The following is a 21,080-nucleotide window of genomic DNA, read 5'->3' as shown; positions in this document are numbered from 1 at the left end:
TCAACTGATACAGTGTTGCTCTTATAGTGTCCCTTTAAACATCTCTGTCGAGATGGTATCTTCCGACCATGGTAATGGAATACTATGCAGAGTTCTCACTGTATTGGTATGCCATTGGGCAGTGAAAAAAATATAGAGCAATGAGAAAAAAAAAGTTGGCGCCACTATGAGTTCTCGTCTGCGTCTATTTTCAGTACCAGACAGCGGGAGACACCAAAGGTCCTGACAACACTGAATCGCTGCGACAGATGCTCAGCCAGCACATGGTCGGTTCGATGTCTTCGTTTGACTGAGTCGATGTTTTACTGCGGCTTCTAGCACAATTAACATTGCCAATTTATTGCTCATTCTTTTCAGCTCGCGATGCGGGGCGCCCCTGGGCCTATGGGCTTGACTGGTCTACATGGGCCCGTGGTGCGTACACCGCCGAGACAGCACTTTTTACTTCTTGTTTTTCTTGCCCCCTTCTCCATTCTTCACGTTTATATATATATATATATATATATATATATATATATATATATACATACATACATACATACATACATACATACATACATACATACATACATACATACATACATACATACATGAGTGGCACTGGCTAACATCGTCAGGGCTAGATCTAGTACACATAAATAACCAAGTTAGTGTATGGAAGAATGGCCGTATAGCTGTAGCATAAATCGTAGTGCATCGCACGAGTAATGCGAAGGTTGTGCGTTCCGTCCCCACCGGCGATAAGTTATTTCGTCCACATTCATTACCGCTTTTCCTTCATTATTCTCAACATTTTAATTGTAAGCGCCGCTAATTATATCCCTATGCTTTCCTTGGCTTCATTGCCTGCTGGTGATGGTTTCATATGGTCTTGACTAAAAAGATTGAGCCCCTCTGTTTCCCTTCTTCTCGTTCACACACACACACACGCACACACACACAGTACCTCAGGCGAACAACTTTGATTTTTAAATGATATAAACACGCGAACGTAAATCCCACGGAGTAATCAAGCCTAAGGGGTGAACGGGAGGATGATTTGCCAATTTCCAGCGTGCGGCTCGTTTACGAGCACTCAATGGGGCGTCTTCGCGGCTTGTGGCCATTCAAGGAATGAACGCGAGCGTTCGTCCTGCGCATATCTTTATTCCGTCTCTTATTTCGTACCGTTAATGGCGTGTAGGCAAGATACAGATATTTCTAAAATACAAGCAGTACACAAGTAGAACGAAAATGACAGCACAACTTCGTTCTACTTGCGTTCGTGTTTGCACGCCTGCCTTTCAGTAACACAAATCACCCTACCTACTTGCGGAACTTTCGGTCGTTCTTAAGCGACAACTGAGGCACAAAGTTAGCTTCTGCTGGACACCCATGTCTCTCTTACCTCTTCATGCGCAATGTTACGTTTGATGTGGTCGTCGCGGATATATCTCTGGGCGCTGGATGATGCGAGCGGCCTATACAAAATTACCTAAGGTACGTTATATTATGCGTACTTGTACTAAATGTGTGCCTTTATCGCTGTTCACGTTAAATTATTTTGTGTTGTATAGAAGAAAGTTCCGAGTTTCATGTGTTTGAAGCCGTGCATTTATTTATACGTATTTATTTACTGCGTAAGAACGCTATCACTACGTACACTGGGACTTTGGATTCCATCGCGCGGTCCGTTCCGTTCTGTTTAGTGGGGACATGCACTTTATATTAGCTCTCATATACCTGAAGAGAAATTCAGTGATTCTGAGCTGAGGAATAACTCAGCCATAAAATGAAATGAGAGAGAAGGGTAGTGGGCGAGTAGAATGTACGCTAAGCAATTAGCTTGCACTCCAGTATCCCTGTGTCGTTGCCGCAGCATCCCAGCGATGCTCGCATTTGTGTGCAGTGCGCCACAGACGCGCGCCAACGCCAACGCATACACGCAACAATAAAAACGCCAATTTCTAGCCCCGTTTAGGATGGTAAGTGCCGCCCAATGATGTTAGGGTTACCACCGAATTCAGACTGTACGAAGTATAACCGTAAGAACGAATGTTGACGTTGGCGAAGAGTTGGCGCTGGAATGCGAATGCCAGTGTAGTTTTTGGTGGTATAGACGTCTTCCCTCAAAAGTGCGCCTCAGGGCCTGCTTTTGGTCAAATTACATGATGGTAAACATGTCACACTGTGCGCCTGTAGCATGCGTTCACTCGTTTCAGGGTCCCATGGGACCACCGGGCGAGAAAGGAGAGCGTGGCGAGCAAGGAGCTATGGTAAGTAATCAATTCCGCGATGTGAAAATGTAATGTTCACGCCGTGCATGCAACTATGATATCATAGCTAATTCGCTGAACCCCGTTGCACGCTGCCCCTTTTGTTGCACATAGTGTTACATATAGATGGGGGCTTCTCGAGAGTTTAAAAAATGCGCGTTTCGCCCGCGAACAATCGCGCCAACTGCAACAGGGCTGAGGGCCGAGTTCAGCATCGGCCCGCTAATCTATTCGTTGAACTTCACGAATTGTTTGCTATGTGAAACGGAGCGCGTGAACGGGAAAGTTTTCAATAGAAGGAGGCATGAGTTGTCATATTTTTAGAAACGAACGTGTTTGTGGGTGTAGCTTTTCGGAAGAACCTGGGCCCGAATTTGCAAAAACTTCTTACGCTGGAATTTTTCGTAAGAAAAAAATTTTAGCCAATCCGGATGGCAGACATAGCATTAGCGAAGGCAACCAGCCAATAGCAACGCGAACTTACGAAAGGAAAGCTTTCTGAATCTGGTCCCTGGTCCCGAAAGCCTAGCTCAAGAGTAGGAGAGTGCGCGATGTAGAATGCAAAAGCGTACCATTAGGTTAATTTGCGCCGTGTATCCAACAACCTTGACACTTAAGCGCAAAAACACGAGCCAAAAGAAAGGGAGGAGCTTTAAAAAAATATACGCGAGATCCTGGATAAGGAAATATAGCAATGATTTCTACGTGGTGATAAATAACTTCTCTTCTATTACGGAGATAAATAAAGCAATCAGTCAATTGAAAGTGGAAGCAATGCTCATGAGCGCAGCCATCGGGACAAATATTCGGTGTGTAATTACCTATCAGCGTGCTCGAATTAAAAAAAAAGTCTTCGCTTTTGACGTCGCAGACTTGGCAAAATAAGTTATTATAAATGTTGTGAGCCACCCACGGGTTCTTCGCGCCTTCTTTTATGTCTTATTTGGGAGCCACGACGAAAATGTGTACGAACAAGGGAATCATAGGAGAAGGCAGACTGGGACAGCAATATATGCACCATCTTGCTCTGTGAGCTTGGCGGCAGCTTAGTTGCACGTGTGTAGAAGCATGATTGAGCGAGCCGCTGAGATGTTTCAATGCAGTGTGCGTCGCACACTTGGTGCGGCCGGTCGCAGGGACCACGAGGATTGCGGGGCCAGCAAGGAACATCTGGAAAGCCGGGAAGACGGGTAAGCGCTGTCGCTCGGAAGACCTATTTTCTATAGCGACTGACTCGACTTTTCTACGGCGTTTCTTCAAATGCAGCGTGATAAAGGTGGATGATGATGATGATGATGATGATGTATAGTGTTTAATGGCGCAAGATAAAAGTGGAACTTCGCAGTAACAGGTGAGCGTAAGATTATACCAACGATGAATAGGAGGTTCCAATAATCGCGAGAGCATAACCATAGATGGAACATTGGCTGCGAGGCTGATGATAATTGAACAATGAGTATTGAGTGATCTCTTCTGCAGTACATAAATAAAGGCGCTATGCATATGTAAAATAACAATGAAAAAGTCGCGTCTTTCGTGAAGTGCTAACGAGAACTTTCAAGCTTTCGAGGGATCACTCTTCTTGGCGACCTGATTTGTGACTGCCATTCGGCCGCAGGGACGAAGCGGCAAGGACGGGGAACGTGGAAAGCCAGGGCCTCCAGGGTCAAAGGTCAGTGTGCAAAAGAAGCATTCCATTCCGCCATGTTGAGAATTTACAAAAACCAGACATTTAGAATGGGATTGTTACACAGCTTTCTCTCGTGTACATTAATGCGAGTTGTACTGAAACAATACGAGTCATTTTATTCGGAAATTGAGATCCAGTGCGAACAACAAAAGCTTACTATGTCAGCAGTGAATACATCACAACAACACAGGGAACAAATAATGCAATCTATGTGAACAGAAAAAGCTAGAACTGGGTGATTAACCATCGTAAAATAAACGAGGCTATTCACTGGTGCCACCTGATTGTTTCAAAGCATGGGCGTTTGAAATGCCACGCCTGCGTTTTCCTGCTTTCTGTCTTCAAAGAAGCGTTGCGATTGCGTTTTCAAGAGAAAACGATGAAAAAGAAAAACGCATGAAATACGCGACGCAAAAAAAGCACTTATGCTTTTTCATGTCATCGTTTGAAATTTGCTTTGCTCACTTTTTGCAACTTCTTCGATACGTCTCTTAGCAATGGCCACTTTGTGGCATTGTCTTTCCAAGAAGAGAGTGCCACAATGCATCTTCAAAGAAGTGTTACATTTTAATGAGCCTGCAATAACACGGCCCTATAGTTAAGCGCGCATCGCTCTCTCTTGGCTTTGTCGTTGTCGCGTGTCAACAGTCATGTGACTGTGAGCCGACGCAACACTTCGTTTAGTAGTGAAGTGCCAATGAACGTGGCTGAATGTTCAGAAACTGGGCATAAAGGTGTGAAAGGCTCATTCGTTTCACATCGGTGATGCATCCTTCTCTGCAAAGTGAATGGAAATTATGAAGAACCGCGGGAAAGCGAAGCGTACACAAAAGCAAGGACAACAAAATGTTACTTCGCGCAAGCTATAACTTGGGGCAAATTGTCGGCTCGGCATGGAACTTTGGAACTAAGCTATATATAACATATTTTGGAGACCGACGTAGGTGTGTTCTCAAGTTTATTTTTTTTGTTCTTTTTTATTTTGTGGCACAGGGCGATATCGGCCTTCCGGGTCTTCCAGGCCTACCGGGAGAGAAAGGTGAAAGGGTCAGCATTGCATCAAATCTATTCAACGAGATGTTTCGCGTTCTTATAGGGTGTCTCGAGATGACGAAATATACACAGTTCCTCACCAAAATACGCCTACCTTAACCTTGCAGGGTTTCGTCGGAGCTCCGGGTGACCAGGGGCTCGTCGGACACGAAGGACCTCCGGTGCGTATAGCCTTCGATTTATTGAGTAGCACCCGTTAAAGGCAATCTTGTTTATTGAAGCGGCTAATTAATGCGCTGCTCGTAAGAGAGAAGCAACTGAAGAACGTTGAACAGTGTTCTGCACATAGTCCACGTATTTGTGGGAAGCGGGGCCCATATTAAAAAGCTGTTGATACCCTAAAATAGTTGCAAGAACAGGCGCCCACCTAACCATGACAACCTAAATATAATCTAACGTAATAGGCCAATACCAAGGCCTTCTTACGAAGGAAGAGCTTTGTGAATTTCGGCCCAGTTTTTCTAACACTGCAATATTATGTCGAACATCAGGCGGAATCAGCAAGAAAATGAGGAATACTAATCATTAGTAATGGCTTTTTGTGGACTACGTCACTACACTGACCTTTCCATCGTCTCCAGGATTCGTGCATCAGGAAGATGCGTTCCGTACGACGGACGTAAGTGTCTTAAGAGGCAGCTTACACGCTGTGTTCATATTGGACCCCGCAATGGTATTTCTTCGCAAGACACTTTGTATTAGCCATACCACTGAATGATCGTTGGTCGAAAACGATGCTGTGCCATGACTCCACAGGAATGAAATTAACTGTTTTACCTCTCTAGCCCCTGTAAACGATACAAACTGCCTAGCTAACTATGAGGGTATAACGCGCCCACTGCTGGTGAAGGAACTCCAAATGTATGCTTGAAACAGTGGTTAACACTTGCCTTTCTCATCGGCTGCAAAACACAGGGTGACGATGGAGCTACAGGGCTGCCCGGACTTCCAGGAGAGATGGTAAAAATTCAGATTTTTATTCGTCATTTTATTTGCGTTTTACGGTTTCACTGAGTGCGCAAAATTTCAATAATTTACAAGCAGTGCATGTCGTTCTCTGTTCTGTCAAAAACTTGGGCGCAAAGGAGCCATTACTCCAAGAGTCAACAGTTAACTTCGTGCACGTACGATTTCAGTCAAAAAGGGTGGATTAAACGAAAATCGAAAAGTGTGGTTACAAACTGAAAAGCAGGAAAAAGAGCAGCGTAGTTATGGGTTATTATTCATAATTGAGAGAACTTGCATCACTAAGAATCGCGGCCGCAGTCACTGAGAATTTCCTTCGCATTTTTCTCTGCATTGAACGTGAACGTGCGAGAGTCTGATTTTCGAATCTCGTTTGTTATATAAAAAAAAAAAAGAAAGCTCTGAAGAAACTTAACTCCCCCCTCCCACTTCTCCACTTTCTCTCGTCCCTACCCGCTTCTCTAGTATGTTGAATGCCTTGCAGCGTAACTGAAATCTCTTATGCTATAGAGTTTTCGTAGTTTTAATCATGCCTTTACTGTCCACGTGCGCGTATGTTTAGACTGAATGCAGGGGTTGAATACTGCCTTCACACAATAGCAATTCTGACATGTTGCAGTTTCTGGCAGCACATCTATAAAAATATACAGCTTGCCACTGTGCGACCACCACAACTTGGCAGTGCTTCTTTTTAGGTAGTTGCTATTGTGTATTTGTGAAACATCGTGTGTTCATATAGTATAATTGCTTATGTATTGCTTTTCAGGGTCCACGAGGATTTCCAGGCCCCCGGGGATTCGTAGGACTTCAAGGACCACCTGTGATTACTGACACACCTTTGTTATTCTCTTAGTGGTATCGAATAACAACACAAAATGTCAAAGCTGAAAGTTCAATCTTTGTTACTGTTACAGGGCATACCGGGATCCGAAGGGCCTGTGGGACCGAAGGGTAGCACGGTACGTTGAATGACAATTTTTTTTCAATTCTACTCGTCCGCCTACTTGAATTTCACGTAGAGGAATGAAAAAGAAAGTTGGTGCTTTTAGAAACATGCCAGCTAAAATAAAGAGGGCATAACGGGAGGCTTTAACGGGCGCTATGAAGAAATATTAATAGTCAAGTTAGGTTTTTAGAATGCATTTCTGAAATAGCAAGTATTTTACTTACTGAGAGAAGAGGTTTGGTGTATGGCAGAAAAAAAAAAAAATGTTGCAGACGGGTACGACGCTGTCTTTTAATCTCCGAAGTATTCCCTCATGACGTAAATGATTGCGACAATGACTGTCCAATGAAACGCGCGGCTTTAAGATGCAATGAAATTGAAGCTCACAATTTCTTTGATATTTTCATAATGATTAAAGACACACACCTACAAAAGATCGTGAAATCTGAGGCGTAACACGATGATAGTAACGACGCCGCGGAGTTGACGCGACAGACAATGAGAAAAGGAAGTTCCTCCAGTTAGTGTTCGCTCCATTGACAGGCTTCCTTTTTACACAGAACAAGCAGGGGGGGTTAGAACTATGAATGCGCCAATCTAGGCTCAGTTACGAAACTCGTTTAAGCGAAATTGCCGGATAAACGGAACATTGGTACCAAGTTTGTTTGGCCGCCCATAGGCATAATGTTAGCAAACTTGGGTTAAACGGGACCCATCTTTTTCTGATCTTTGGTTAAACAGAATTTCCCTCGAAACTACCATCTACCACATCGATGTATGTAACAGGAAAAGTCAGACAAATATATATGAAATGGTGATGCTATATATAATGAAGAAAATTCAATCCATCGAGTAGTTGGGGTAAAGTTAATCCGAACTGAAGATGTTGAAGTTGCAATGGTGTCTCCATCATGAGGGACATCACTAATAATCCTTGATGAGGAAGAGAGCACTATACAGAGTAGGTAGTATCTTGCAGTCAGGTTGCTACTACTGCTTCGTTCACACCTCCAGGAATAAGAGACATCAGATGATGCCTTTGCTAACTGCTCTGAGATGACAGTTGAAATAGCATCGATGAACTTCATGGCGAACACATAAATATTACTGTTCCAGTGTGCGTTACTGCTTCGAATCAGACGGACAATAGATGCAGCTTGAAAGTCTGTATCCCTGTTTTGAATGCGGGGGCTGCGCAGGAATATTGGGGATTCTTTCGCCCATGAACACAACTTTGCGCAAAAGAAGATATACTATTAGAAGCCGAGCGCATGTAAAGTTTTTTATCACAGTTATATCAAAGCACTCGGAAGCTTTTCGAAACGAACGATTCTTGATGATTTTGTGTGTCCGTCGCTTAAGTGAAACTTCGGATAAAAGGGACACATTTTTCTCTCCCCTAGAGTTCTGTTTAACTGGAGTATACTGCACTTGCTTGGCTTGTGTTTCCATTACCGACATTTGCGTTGGAACATGGACAAACAGTGCCTTGGATACGAACTACTCACTTTAATGCCGTTATTTACGACCGCAATAACTCCGGCGAGCAAGCAAGCATTGGATGATCAAAGATACTCCACTTTCAGGGTCCTCCAGGTGGACCTGGCCAGCCAGGCCAGCAAGGGATGCAGGGCGCTGTGGTAAGCACTCGGCATCTCGCGCCGTTGGTCTTGCCTGCTCGTTCGACAGTGGCCTTGGCATATGCGCAAATGTTCCAGGCATCTGTTGTAGTCTTCGATGTTGTGGTGAACTGTAGGCACAGCTGATGTTATTGCGCAGCCTATCTCCTTTTTCTTACCCATCTTGCAAAGTAACGTGTGCGTGGAAGTTTTAAGCCTCCTTTGTCTAAATTCAACACGTCATTTGCAATTTTCTGTGCCTGAAATTAAAGATGTAGTCTTCCATGCCGACGCAGAAAGCCATGAACAGACGGCATTGTAAACTTTATGTTCCTAGTATGTTTATGGAATTGCTAACTGTTCCGTGTGAATTCGACATGGTTTTCGTAACAATAATACAGAATACATATGAAAATATTTTACTGCACGTGACATATGTTTCACTAGGGAACACATAGCCATGTACCATAAAGCTTCGAGGTTTACAAGCAGTAAGGTTTATCAAAATAATAGCGAAGTACAATACAAGCTGGAGGCTTAGCCGTAAGAAAAGTTTACTTGACCCAAACATCACAGTATGTAATAAGTATAGACCTGAGGAAAGGGGGACGAAGTTTCTGTTCAACTTTAATACAATATAATTACAGTAGTATGCACTATGCTTGCTACAACGGGTCACTGTGTACGGGCTTTTCTTTGATGTATTGTTCCAATACCTAACAGTAATTGGCCTTCTCGGAATCCTTTAAAGATTCACTCTTTGGTATAAAAAAGCCTGAATTCCCCAATCACCTCAACTGTAGATATAATTATCATGTTCAATCGCGGATTATTTTTATTCTCCCTTTTCTCCCCCACTCTCCTATGGAATCTTTTGATCCTCTTCGCCCTCTCATAAGAGTAGCATGTCAGTGGTTGTATACACACTGGCAAAAATCTGTTTTCTAACAAAGAGCTCCTCTCTCTCACTTGTTCAAAGCTGTACTCCAGTTTCGAATGAAAACGACGAAGTCAAGATTGTGCTTGGCACAGCTTTGTCTTTCACCTGCGCTATGAAAATCAGAATTTTTATTTTAATATATTTAATTGTTTTCAGTCATCTTAAATGCTCCGATTTTCTTTCTCTTCATATTTGCTTATCAATGCCCAACTTGCGTTAGAATTTATCTTCCCTTTCGATATAGTCTGATAGCTCGCATTCGTGCTACCTGATTTTCTGCCAGTCTCCCAGACTGGGTGTGTGGCATTGTCCAATCAGGGTCTACATACTAATCTGCAGCTGTTGATTACCGGGAATTCCTGTTATGAAGTTCTATGCTGGGTTCCGAAAGCTTTCTACTGTTCTATTTCAGGGATCGCCAGGCCCTCAGGGCTCTCCAGGACCACTGGGACCACCGGTATGCGGACTGTTTCAAAGCAAGATAGACAATGAAAAGATGTGAAAACTTGATATTTGTTGCTTATATTACCTTGTCCTGATTCTGTGGGTAAAAGACATACGGCATGAAGAAGGCGCATTTTGATCAAACAGGCAGTAGCCATTGCCAGAAGAACGTTCGTGGGTAAACACTATTGTACATGACTGCCAGATAACCGAACGAGAGCTAATTATATCGGCTTATGGGTGCAGATAACCACAAAATCATGGTCTCTGCGGCCTTAGTGGCCTGAAGAACATGCATTTTTTGTGATGCAGTGGTGTGGAAACAACTCTTCAACGTTTCGGGGGCTAATCTCAGTTGTAGTGAAGAATGCAGTGTTCATCCAGAGCAGGAAGTGAAACTTTAGGGCGTGGTATAGCAGGTATCGGAGTTGGAACGTCCTAACGAAAAAAAAATGTCGCGTTTATATCTCTTAATAATCTGACAGTTATGTTGGTATAGGGAGAACTCTCATAGAGCCGAATCACGACATTTTTTTTTTTGGGGGGGGGGGGGGGGAGTCAGGTAAAAAAGCGATACTCCGGTTTAGTCGAAATTTTCACTTACTATCGCTTTTCAGGGGCCTAGAGGAAAGCCAGGACTTCCAGGTCTTCCAGGAGCTGATGGAATGCCCGTGAGTATAGTTTAAGGGAGAAGCCCGATGAACACTATGCAAATTTGTTTCTTAACTGAGCGTTAGCGTGCCCCTGGATATGTTACTCTGCGTGTAAGCTAAGAAAAAAAAAACAAAGAAAAAACAGGTTTAGGTTTTAAGCTGAGGCTTAGTATCATTTGCCTCCTTTCGTTGGTAATGTTTGCGGGGTTATGACACAATCTTTAGTAAACGGCCGAAGTAAGAGGATAACACCACTATTATATTAGAGTAGTGTGTCACCGTGCCCACGTCGAGTCGCCGTGCTGTCACATCGAATGCTTTGACTTCTAGGAGTCATGTAAAGGACGTTGACTCTGCCGAATTGTATTTAGAAAAGTGAATCCACCGAGAGCTGACGAGGACACGCATTTGGTCTTTTCCTAAAGAAGCAGCAACACTGCTGCAGAAGTTGTCCTTGCTGCGCGGCGGCCCACATATACGTCAGCTTTGACACATGACCACTCCAACGTACGTATAGAGCGGCTACGTGACTCTTGGCAAAGCTAAAGACAATGCTTTAATTCTACGCCTAAGTTGCTACCATGCTGACAGCTCGTGTACTGGAGCTCTGTGGAAGGCAGTTAGACTCTGTGGTTAGACATGGTGTATAGGTTTAACCTCTACGTTTGATATCGAGCCCCACTACCTCAGCCTACTGTCGAAAAGCTTGAAGTTGAGGTCCTTCGTCCTTGCGTGCTGTTTATTTAATATTTGTTTTTGCAACGCTCAGTCACATGCTGTGTAACGCTGAGGCTAGTCATAAGACGAGTTTTTGTTTGAAAGAACACAAAGAAGAATACCGATACGATGTCGACAGTGATTCGAACTTATTGTGAACAATACGACTTCTGTCAGTGTCAAAAGACAGTGTTTACCAGAAGAGTCGAGCTCACGCTAACAACGACCGCAAGCCAAGTTTTGAGACTTCTCGTGGTAACCGTGGTTGCACATAAACAGAGAGCAGAAAACCAGCACCACAATCCTCAAATGAGTAAGCGTTGACGCTGATTGGCTTCTCACAAGTTTATAAGATGCTCCGAGCTCTACCACCAAAAATGAGTTTGAAACTTGAAAGACCAATAGGGAAGGGCGCATGAAGAAAAATGAAATCGGTCGCAGTCGAAGAACCTGCGTAGCATGCTGCTTTGCCTGAAAATTGATAAGTATGTCTTTTTTTAAATGTCGCAGGGGCCACCAGGAAATGCTGGTCCGCACGGCGGAAAAGGAGATATGGTGAGGAGTGGAAGATAGTTACAACCGGCACGTGCGTGAAGAAACAGTATTTTTTTTTTCATGCTGTACAGAAGCCTCGTTATTTCAGGACAGAAGCGCTTGCAGGACCAGGACCGCGATCTTGTAGCGATGCCTTCTGCTCGATTCTATGCCACTCTTATCATCCACCGTTCACGGCAGGTCGATCCCATTGATGACGCAGGCGGAGCGTCTCTCTGGCCACCGACGAAGGAATAGCATCGGAAAAGGAATAGCATTAGAAAAGGCATCGCTACGAAATGGCGGCCTAGAAGGGTTCTTTATTGTGTGCTTGTGTGCAAGATAGGGCAGAACCGTTGATAGTGCCCAAGGAAGTGTCGCGCATTCTGTTCGCATTTCTGCGAGCGACTGAATTGATCGACTCATGGTTGCATATATTCATGACATGGCAAGAGACGCTCAAGCAGAGAAATTGCCTGTGAAGTCTGCGAGGCTAACCCCGCCTAGCCCACATGCTAGCGTCATTCCAATTGCTTGCCTTACACAAACATGTTGATCTGGTAACGCTTTGCGCAGCACCAAACGAGGCTAGACAGCCAGCTACCCGCAAAATGCTTCGTATAACATTGATTCCCACACTGCGTGTAATCTGCATATTATAAGGGAGGTTTATAAGACGCAGAGCCGATGACGGGTAGAGCGGTTCACCTAGCGCAGTCTCCCTGCTGGAGCAGTCTGCTGCGCGCTATGCTTTCTTAATGTTACTGCCTCTGCACAGGCATTTTTCGGGTTCATTTCAATGTGTATTCTTTAAATTACTGGTATATGCAACCGCTTCTGAGTGAATGACGACGAACTCTTAAAGAACCCCTATGCTATCCTGAGATCGAAATGTTTTATGTAGTGGCCGCTGTCTACAATGAATATACAGTCGTAAGAACTTTTTATTTTTTAATTTTTAATGAAAGTGCAATAGACAGGCGTTTGATTAACGACTGCGCGGCCGCAGCGGTATCTCTCTCGCCTTCGCTACCCTTCCCACAGGCGCCCTCTCCTCTCCGCGTACTCTCACTCACTCTCAGCAACTCCAAGCAGTGCAGCGAAAGCTACAGGTCGCATTAACACATTAGAAGAAATGCGTTTAACTAGAGCGCAAAAGACGTGAGACAAGATCGAGAAGCAAAGGTAACACGACGCTAGAATCAAGAAGCAGAAATGGTGGAAGAACAGGGCCTAATGTACTAGAAAGTAGCACCATTACAGAATAAAGTTGGGCTAGTTGGTTCGTATTTCAGAACTGAGACATATTTGACTAGCGCTAAACAGACGCGGGGATGAGAACGTGATGTACACAGCACGCTAGCTCATGTCCTGTGTTTCTCGTTCTCGTCGCACGTCTTTTTAGCGCTAGTCAAATATGTCTAAAGTGTGGAATACGCACCAACTAGCTCAACTTTATTCTTTAATAGCAAAGAGGTTTTTTCCCCTGCCCACCCCTAGTTGCCCTCCGCAAGATACTGACTGAATGGAAGCTTCACGGAAGGATCAGTGACGAACAATAGGCACGCCATGGAGTTGTAAAAAAAAAGTTCTGGAGTAGTCCGAGTAGAGATGATGTCACCAGATGTCTTGAAAGTGACAAGACACCAGGCCGCTGCCATCTTACTCTGGGCACGGGTAGACATCACGAAATAGTGGAAAATAGGAAGCACTTTCTTTTCACTTCTTCGTGGTTTTAAGGCGGCGAATTTCATCGTTCAGATCGCGCTGAATGATTATCTTCAAGTTACTGGTTTTAGGAAGAAACCTGAATGCCGTGGCACATTTTGTCGGAGATCATGATGTCAATGCATGCTCAGCCAAATGTAACATTTTAGAAAACAAAGAGATTTTGTTTTCCGATTACCCTACCGTTTTCATTAGTAAAAGAAAAACACTAAAGTTATGAGCGGACTCTAGCTGCTGTGACACTCTTTCAGAGGCGAAGTCAGGGCAAGCGTTGCCGGATAGAAGTGTCGCCTCTGTTGCTAAGAAGTTGCGAGAGCTGGCACTCCAGAAATTTTTTAAAACCCTTCTTGGGGCAAGCCCGCCTCCTATTTAGAAGCACGCAACCGACTCTCGTCACTTTGGCGCTATCGTGTATCGTCGACCGACTGATACACAGCTTTTACCCTGGTGACGTCACGCGCAGAGCTCTGCTCGCATCACGATGTGCGAAGAAGGGACCGCAAAATGTTGTGGAGGAGCACGTGATCGCTTTTTGAATTTGTAGCTTCTCCGCGGCTCGTATGCAGCGCGGCCTCGTTCGCCATAGATGATCGTTGCGGTATTTTGTACACCATGCGTGTGTTTATTTAAAATACATTCCAGATGTCAGAAATGGTTTAGGGGCTCTTTCAGCGTGGGCAGCGCATGCCATTAACTACATTTACTCCATTTACTCCTCCCACTTACCTCATTTTTGTTCCCCATTTCGCATTGCAGGGTAGCCAGCTAGGTTTAACCTTGTTAACATTCCTATATCTTTCCCTTGTCACTTCTCTCACTCATGCAATAGAGGCGGCAATGTTATGCGCCTGCCGTTCATTATCATTTCGCACATCTGATAATTTCTCTAAATCTGTGCGCAGGGGCATGCTGGACAGCAGGGGCCCACAGGATTCCCAGGTCCTCGCGGCGTCAAGGTATGAGCACGATCACTCTGATGTCACTGGTGAGCGCGATCGTTTTGTGAAATGACCGCTTAGTTTTATATTCAACGACGTTTATATCGGTTGCGGGCTTTGGTCATGAGTGAAATAAGCCGAAAATCTTTATAAAATTTTGTTTAGGAGTGTAACTCATCATAGTTATATTGTAAGGCGCAATGGACCACACAGGTACTGCGATTATGTGACATCCTAGGTGCTGTTGCAGTGGGACAAGCAGAAATGAATATATCGGAAGTGTGGTCGCCATATGCAACTTAGCGTGACGAAGCCAGACCGTGAAGGCAAGCATGGTATCGCCCGAAGCGTTGCTTTGCTTTCAAAGAAACAAGCGCATACAAAAATTAGAATCGAATCGTCTACGAATCCAGGAAAAATACAAGATTCTAATGCTGATTCCAACGCCGAATGCCTAGGTGTTCTATTCGACAGAACTATAGAAAAACAACATGCGTAAAAGAAGCAAAAGGTTTGTGACCTATGTTATGCCCATGCCGTGCAGTTTTGCAATTATATATATATATATATATATATATATATATATATATAAAGAAAAATGTGAGTACATGCTTTTATATTAAGGGACGGCTTGAAGCGTTAAAAAATTACATAACTATAACGTTAAATATAAGCGTTATATATCACGCTGTATTAGATCGTCCATGTTGAGCTACACCAAGAAGCGAGAACTTTGTGCAAATCACTACAATAAACCCGGAAAGTGCCCAAAAACAAATCATATTGTCATAAAAAATTACTTGGTCATGTCACTGCTCAGTGACCACTTTCTTTGTGCAGCAGGTGAAAATCTTTTGCACGAAGTACATTTTCGACAATAGCGAAGTGGTGTTAATGTAGGACACGAAGCGTCCCGATAGGCAGCTCCTACATGCACAGCCCCTTTCCCAGGCAGGCACGCTATAGTGCTCATAATAACCCGGTATCTTTGGCAAGAATAAAATATTCGAATGAAACGATATCAAATGCTGGAATTGAAAATTTTTATTCAAATGTAAGCTGTAACTCTAAGCTGTAACTGTAACTGTAAGCTGTAACTCAAAATTCTCGAATAGTTGCAGAGCCTTAATAAAATCATTCCACGATACCATCATACTTCATTATATTTGGCATGTTCAACGATATAATGAGCATCCGATTATATTTCCCTTAAGCAAGGAACATTGCCCATTGCTTCAAAGTTTGGGCTGATGAAAAAATGTATGATAGTGTGCTTTGTGATTCTTTTCCTTGTGTCCGATGCCGGCAATATCGACAGAACGGCGACGTGCGAGCCAATGACAAATGTTGAAAAAGATGTTTACAAATACTAAGAAAATACGGCTCCTGCATTTTATGTTTCGCTATATTCTCGTATTTAGTTGGGCTGCTGAGCCCGAGGTCGCGGGATCGAATCCCGGGCCCACGGCGGTCGCATTTCGATGGGGCGAAATGCGAAACACCCGTGTACTTAGATTTAGGTGCACGTTCAAAAGACCCCAGGTGGTCCAAATTCCGGAGTCCCCACTACGGCGTGCCTCATAATCAGAACTGGTTTTGGCACGTAAAACCCCATAATTTAATTTTTTAATTTTTTCGTATTTATTATTTTTTTTATTCTTGCAATGCAGGGTGACGATGGTCCACGAGGGCCGCTAGGCGACAAAGGCGATAAGGTTCGTGTTTTTTGACGCTGTCATGTCGAGTATCTTTGTTCGTGCACAACTTCTGTCTTTCCGTCACTCTGGCAGCAAAGAAGGGCCAATTACTACAGTTTGGGCTTTAGCAGCAACCAATCGGGTTGCGAGACCTAACAAAATCATACAACTGGGCGCTCACACTATACAAGGCTCTCAAGAAGACCGGCAACTGGACTCCACGCAGTGGCCACGTACTGCGCGGTCAACAAAGTGACCATGCTGTAGCACAGATGACGCGGAGGCCATGTCGCCGTCACCACAACGAATGTTGTAGATGATCATGTTTTCGCCAATTGACACAAACAGAAGACAACACAAGTACCTAAAAAAAAAGACAAATGTGACATAGTAGGTTGGTGTAAAGAAACCACGACGAATTTTCCGCTGGCAGCTTGCTGGCGGACAATAATTCATCATGATCAACAGCCTATATTTCTGTCCATTGCAGGACGAAGGCCACTCCCAGCGATCTCCAATTACCGCTGTCTTGCGCACCTTGATTCCAACTTGCGCCTGTAGATTTCCTAATTTCATCACCCCATCTAATTTTCTGCCATCTTCGAGTGTGCCTCCCTTCCCTTGGCAGTTGGCACCCATTCTGTAATTCAGATAACCGGTCCGGCAGATAACCGGCAGATAACCGGTCCACCGGTTATCTGTCCTACGCAGTACATGGCCTGCCCAGCTCCCCTTTCTTTTCTCTGGACACAAATTTCTTGGTTCTTAATAGAGAGGCGCGTCTTCTATGATTGAGCTTGCAGTGTGTGTGACTGCGCCTGACAGGTGTAATCGCAGGGTGCACCCGGCGTGGATGGCCAAAAAGGCGACCACGGACTTCCTGGTGACGGGGGTCCTCCGGGTACCGAGGGCGTCCAAGGAATAGAAGGTCCTGAAGGCCCCAAGGCATGTATGCGTTACACCAACGGTATATGCGCCCACACGTATAGGTAAAATAATAAGAAAAAAAATTATCCACTTCGAACGCACATTTTAGAATATATGTGAAGCGAAGCTTTCGTAAAGCGATTAACTGAGTGCTATAAATCTGTTCATCTTCTGCAACATGTTTTGCAGCATAGCGATTGCGTGCCTTCCTGGCAAATCATCAAGACGCGGAAACCCCTGCTACACGACTCACGTGATCACCGCGACGGCGGATTACATTGTCTCCGAGATTGGCCCACTTTTCATCATGGAATCTCTGGGATGAGCCCAATTTAGTATTGCACTGTCTGCAAGACGGGCACACCTTACTGGGCTAAAACAGACCGAGTAGACGCGCCAAACCCCTGCAATGAAGGCGTAGAAAGTTTCGCACGTATATGTGTTGAACCGAGAATATTTAAGTACCGTTAGTTTTTTTTTAACGGCGCGATTTTGTAGAGAACTGAGTCGGCTACGGGTGCATCTCTAGGGGTAGTACAGATGGGGCTACATACAAGCTGATTCGTTATATGAGTGCTGTTCGTTGTCCGAGCAAGTCGGCAAGGCGGCAGCATCAGTAACACCCATAAGCAGCAGCCATGGTCAGTAAAGTAAACAGAGGGTTCATAAACCAAGCCTCGCTTAAAACAAACGAAAAAAAAAAACGCATGGCAGTGAAGCTCTGATAGTGTCGCATGTTTGAATTACTTTATTATCACATGCGTGTGTAAAAGCTGTGCGCTCTTTAAACCCTCGAAAACGTGCGCAGGGATTCGAAGGACCTCGAGGAGAGAAAGGGCCGCCAGGAGCACCAGGTGAAAAGGTTTGTTGTGTCCTTATGCGATAACGATCCAGGCATAGTAATATTTATATAAGGCGACTAATCTTCTGATACCATCACGGAGAGTGCCATAACTTTTCCAAGACGACGTACTGAAGGTTAATTAGTTTTTAAAGGGAAATCAGCGAGCGACTGCAGCCTGTGTTTTTGCACCAGATATACCTAAGGTGCTGTTCTAACGTCCAGTTTCTATTGAAGAGCGCTTCTACTCCGACAGTTGCTCGTAGATATCTTTTTGCATGAGAATTATCGTTAATTAATATGCTTAAATCTTTCTATGTATTTTTAGTGCTTACTGTTGTTTAATATCTACTCATTTTTCCATCCAGGGTAAAATGGGCATTCCAGGATTCCCAGGATATCCGGGAACGACTGGACCGAAGGTGAAGTAGCCATATGCTTTTAGCAGGAAAGGTAGTAATAAGATCACATTAGCTGTAATAAGCCGTGGTACTATTTTGAACATGTTCAATGTTTCTCGAGAAATGGCGTGCTGAGATAGATAAATACAAGACTTACCGCCAAACTACTATCTCTGCAGAAAAATAAAAATAAACGCGTGCGATTGATATCATAATACGCTGCACTGACTTCATTTGAAGTGCATTTTAGTGTGCCAGGTGGCACACAACTTACGTGAATACCTGAGCTTATCGGAAAAGTTAGCATTAGAGTGACCGTCTAGTCCTTGTTAATTGGCGTCTATTTAAGTTTGGCCTCCAGGAGAAGACCAAGCTTATGTATGTCTACTAGCTTATTGAGCTTGCCAAAAGCTTTCATGACCACTCATATCGTAGTCCCGTTTCATAGGTCTCGCAAATAAGCGTAAATATTGTGCACAGCCCTGTCTTATTCTAGGAGATACTTATCACTCTCTATATGTGTCCTCATCTATCTGTCTAGAGCGTGAACGTTTTTTCGTAATCCACGCAAACGAAGTGTTCACCATGTACTGCATAGAAAGGCTCCTGTCTCCCTTGAAGATAAAATCTGTTGATCTAGAAATTCAATATGGTAATTTTTGTTGCAAGACTTCGACATGTGTGCACAGCGCAAAAGACGAGGACTGGAGGAAGAACACAACACAGGCGCTGTGTTGTGTTCTTCCTTCAGTCCTCGTCTTTTGAGCTGTGCACACATGTCGATATTGAATCACCTACTCGCCAAAGCTTCCACCTTATCATGTTGGAAGACGCTACTTACTTTGTGAGCAACGTTCAGGTTCAATAGTTGCCCTTGATCATTGGGCAATGAGGATTGAAATTTATTTTTGTTATCACGTGTTTAGATTTTCAAAGGAACTAATAATGACAAAAAAGGCAGGACATACTTAGAGGGCGTATACACGTTTTATAGAGTGACGCTTGCTTCGTTAGCTAAAGACGTGTCCGTGAACTTTCGACGTGTCTTCCATGTTCGTCCATGCTTTCTTGTTGTTGTTGTTATTTTTGCCTCTTGGAAGTTCGAAACTCAAGAGGCAAAAGTGTTCGTCAGTGCGTTACTGCTGTTAGCGCACAACCTGAACTTCAGAACGTTCCATTGCAGGGCGAAAAAGGATTTCATGGAAAGCCTGGAGAGAAAGGTGACAAAGGCGACCGGGTACGTATGTGCCTAAGACACACTCTTGAGGCTTAAATTCCAATATATGGAAGTTGCAGTACTTTCATACTTACATAGCCTCATTACGCCTTGTCATCCGACCTGATTTCTACATCAGCGCAACACAACATATTTCTTTGAACCATCTTCAACTTCTAGTGAACAAATTGGTTACCAAATGAATAAATGGTAATCTACAGAGCAAGTAAGACACAGAAAGGGCCGCACTGTTTAGCTGCATAGTTGTTCTTATGAATCTCTAAGAAACTTTCCCAGCAGACGCGTAAATGACCGTGGAAACGCCACAGCTGGAACATAAAAGCATTGCATCAGATGGCTTGAGAAAATCTTTTAAGGCAGAAATTGCTTTTAAGAGCCAAAGACTTGGCGCTGTACTTCATTTTGTTTTTTTGTTGTGCAAGAAACTTGAAAACTGATGGTACTATAGGGGAATAAACTTGTCGTCTTTCTTTTCTTTCCTAGGGACCAACCGGCCCACATGGAGAGCGAGGCCAAATTGGACCACGGGTAAAAAAAAATTAGCGATACGAGCGAAATTTTTGTCGTGTGACAGCACTAGCTCCTGAATTCAGTTTACGGGCGATGAACCAGGAAAAAAATCGATATATTGAGCGACCAGAGAATCACAACTTGTTTTGTAGCATGGTGATGCATCGTGTAGAATAGAAGGGGGGGGGGGTTATTTAGGCGGAATAAAATAACCATGTCTATGTATTGTGTGATGCTAGTCAGCTTATAACTTTGCTATAACAGACTTGTAGTAAGTATTCATTGAGGTGTCCGATGTAGCCTGTGGCGAGTACAGACGCGAAAAGGATGGTGGTTGCCTTAAGGGATCGTGTCGGCCTTACAGTGAACGTCCTCGAACGGGATGGTGCGCCGATCATTCTTCTCTTCACCCTGATGTTCAGCACAACCTTGAAGCTGTTGTCAGAAGATTCATCATTGTCAATGGAGTAGATCATGGTGGCGTTGGTGTTACTGCTGCTTTCGTCGCCGCTCCACTTCCTTATCATGCATGAATCGATGCGCTGGTGCTAAATGATGTAAAGGACGTCAGAATCAACACCCACAAAAATATCCTGGCCATAGATGGGGAAGACGCGGTCGCGGTAGAGACCTTGGAGCAGGTCAGCAGCCTTGGTGGTATGCAAGTCCGCTTACCAGTGGCGTAGCCAGAAATGTTTTTCGCGGGGAGGGGGGGCAAGCAGTTTACCGGTGGCGGGGAGGGTGAGATGGGGGGCTTGGCTGGCCCCACACTAACACAAAAATTTTGAAGGGTGGGGGCACGTGTCCGGTGTGTCACCCCCTGGCTACGCCACTGCCACTCACATGTTCCGCCCTGCAAGGAGGTGACCTCTGGTGTTATCTACAACATCGACGAAACCATTTCAAGTGCCAATTTGCCGATACTCATTAAGCCTGCAGCTACAGATGGAGCTGTTATCACATATTTTTCTCGCATCGGCAGTT

The 21,080-nt window shown here is 44.3% G+C and overlaps 1 protein-coding gene across 1 annotated transcript in view; it reads left to right on the top strand.

Moving 5' to 3' along the window:
• LOC119437310 (collagen alpha-2(XI) chain-like) overlaps positions 1-21,080 on the top strand; it is a 55,436-nt gene that overhangs the window by 14,103 nt on the left and 20,253 nt on the right. The window contains exons 9-29 of the mRNA XM_037704368.2: positions 195-266; positions 358-414; positions 2,202-2,255; positions 3,392-3,445; positions 3,874-3,927; positions 4,939-4,992; positions 5,106-5,159; positions 5,914-5,958; positions 6,731-6,784; positions 6,879-6,923; positions 8,497-8,550; positions 9,882-9,926; positions 10,531-10,584; positions 11,794-11,838; positions 14,448-14,501; positions 16,154-16,198; positions 17,018-17,125; positions 17,916-17,969; positions 18,317-18,370; positions 19,533-19,586; positions 20,070-20,114. Coding sequence (XP_037560296.2) covers positions 195-266; positions 358-414; positions 2,202-2,255; positions 3,392-3,445; positions 3,874-3,927; positions 4,939-4,992; positions 5,106-5,159; positions 5,914-5,958; positions 6,731-6,784; positions 6,879-6,923; positions 8,497-8,550; positions 9,882-9,926; positions 10,531-10,584; positions 11,794-11,838; positions 14,448-14,501; positions 16,154-16,198; positions 17,018-17,125; positions 17,916-17,969; positions 18,317-18,370; positions 19,533-19,586; positions 20,070-20,114 — 1,155 coding nt within the window. The remainder of the gene's footprint in view (positions 1-194; positions 267-357; positions 415-2,201; positions 2,256-3,391; positions 3,446-3,873; positions 3,928-4,938; positions 4,993-5,105; positions 5,160-5,913; positions 5,959-6,730; positions 6,785-6,878; positions 6,924-8,496; positions 8,551-9,881; positions 9,927-10,530; positions 10,585-11,793; positions 11,839-14,447; positions 14,502-16,153; positions 16,199-17,017; positions 17,126-17,915; positions 17,970-18,316; positions 18,371-19,532; positions 19,587-20,069; positions 20,115-21,080) is intronic.

The sequence above is a fragment of the Dermacentor silvarum genome, chromosome 1 (assembly GCF_013339745.2).
Source record: "Dermacentor silvarum isolate Dsil-2018 chromosome 1, BIME_Dsil_1.4, whole genome shotgun sequence".
Lineage (NCBI taxonomy): Eukaryota > Metazoa > Arthropoda > Arachnida > Ixodida > Ixodidae > Dermacentor > Dermacentor silvarum.
Note: the sequence above shows the minus strand (reverse complement) of the source record. Positions and strands in the feature narration are given on the sequence as shown.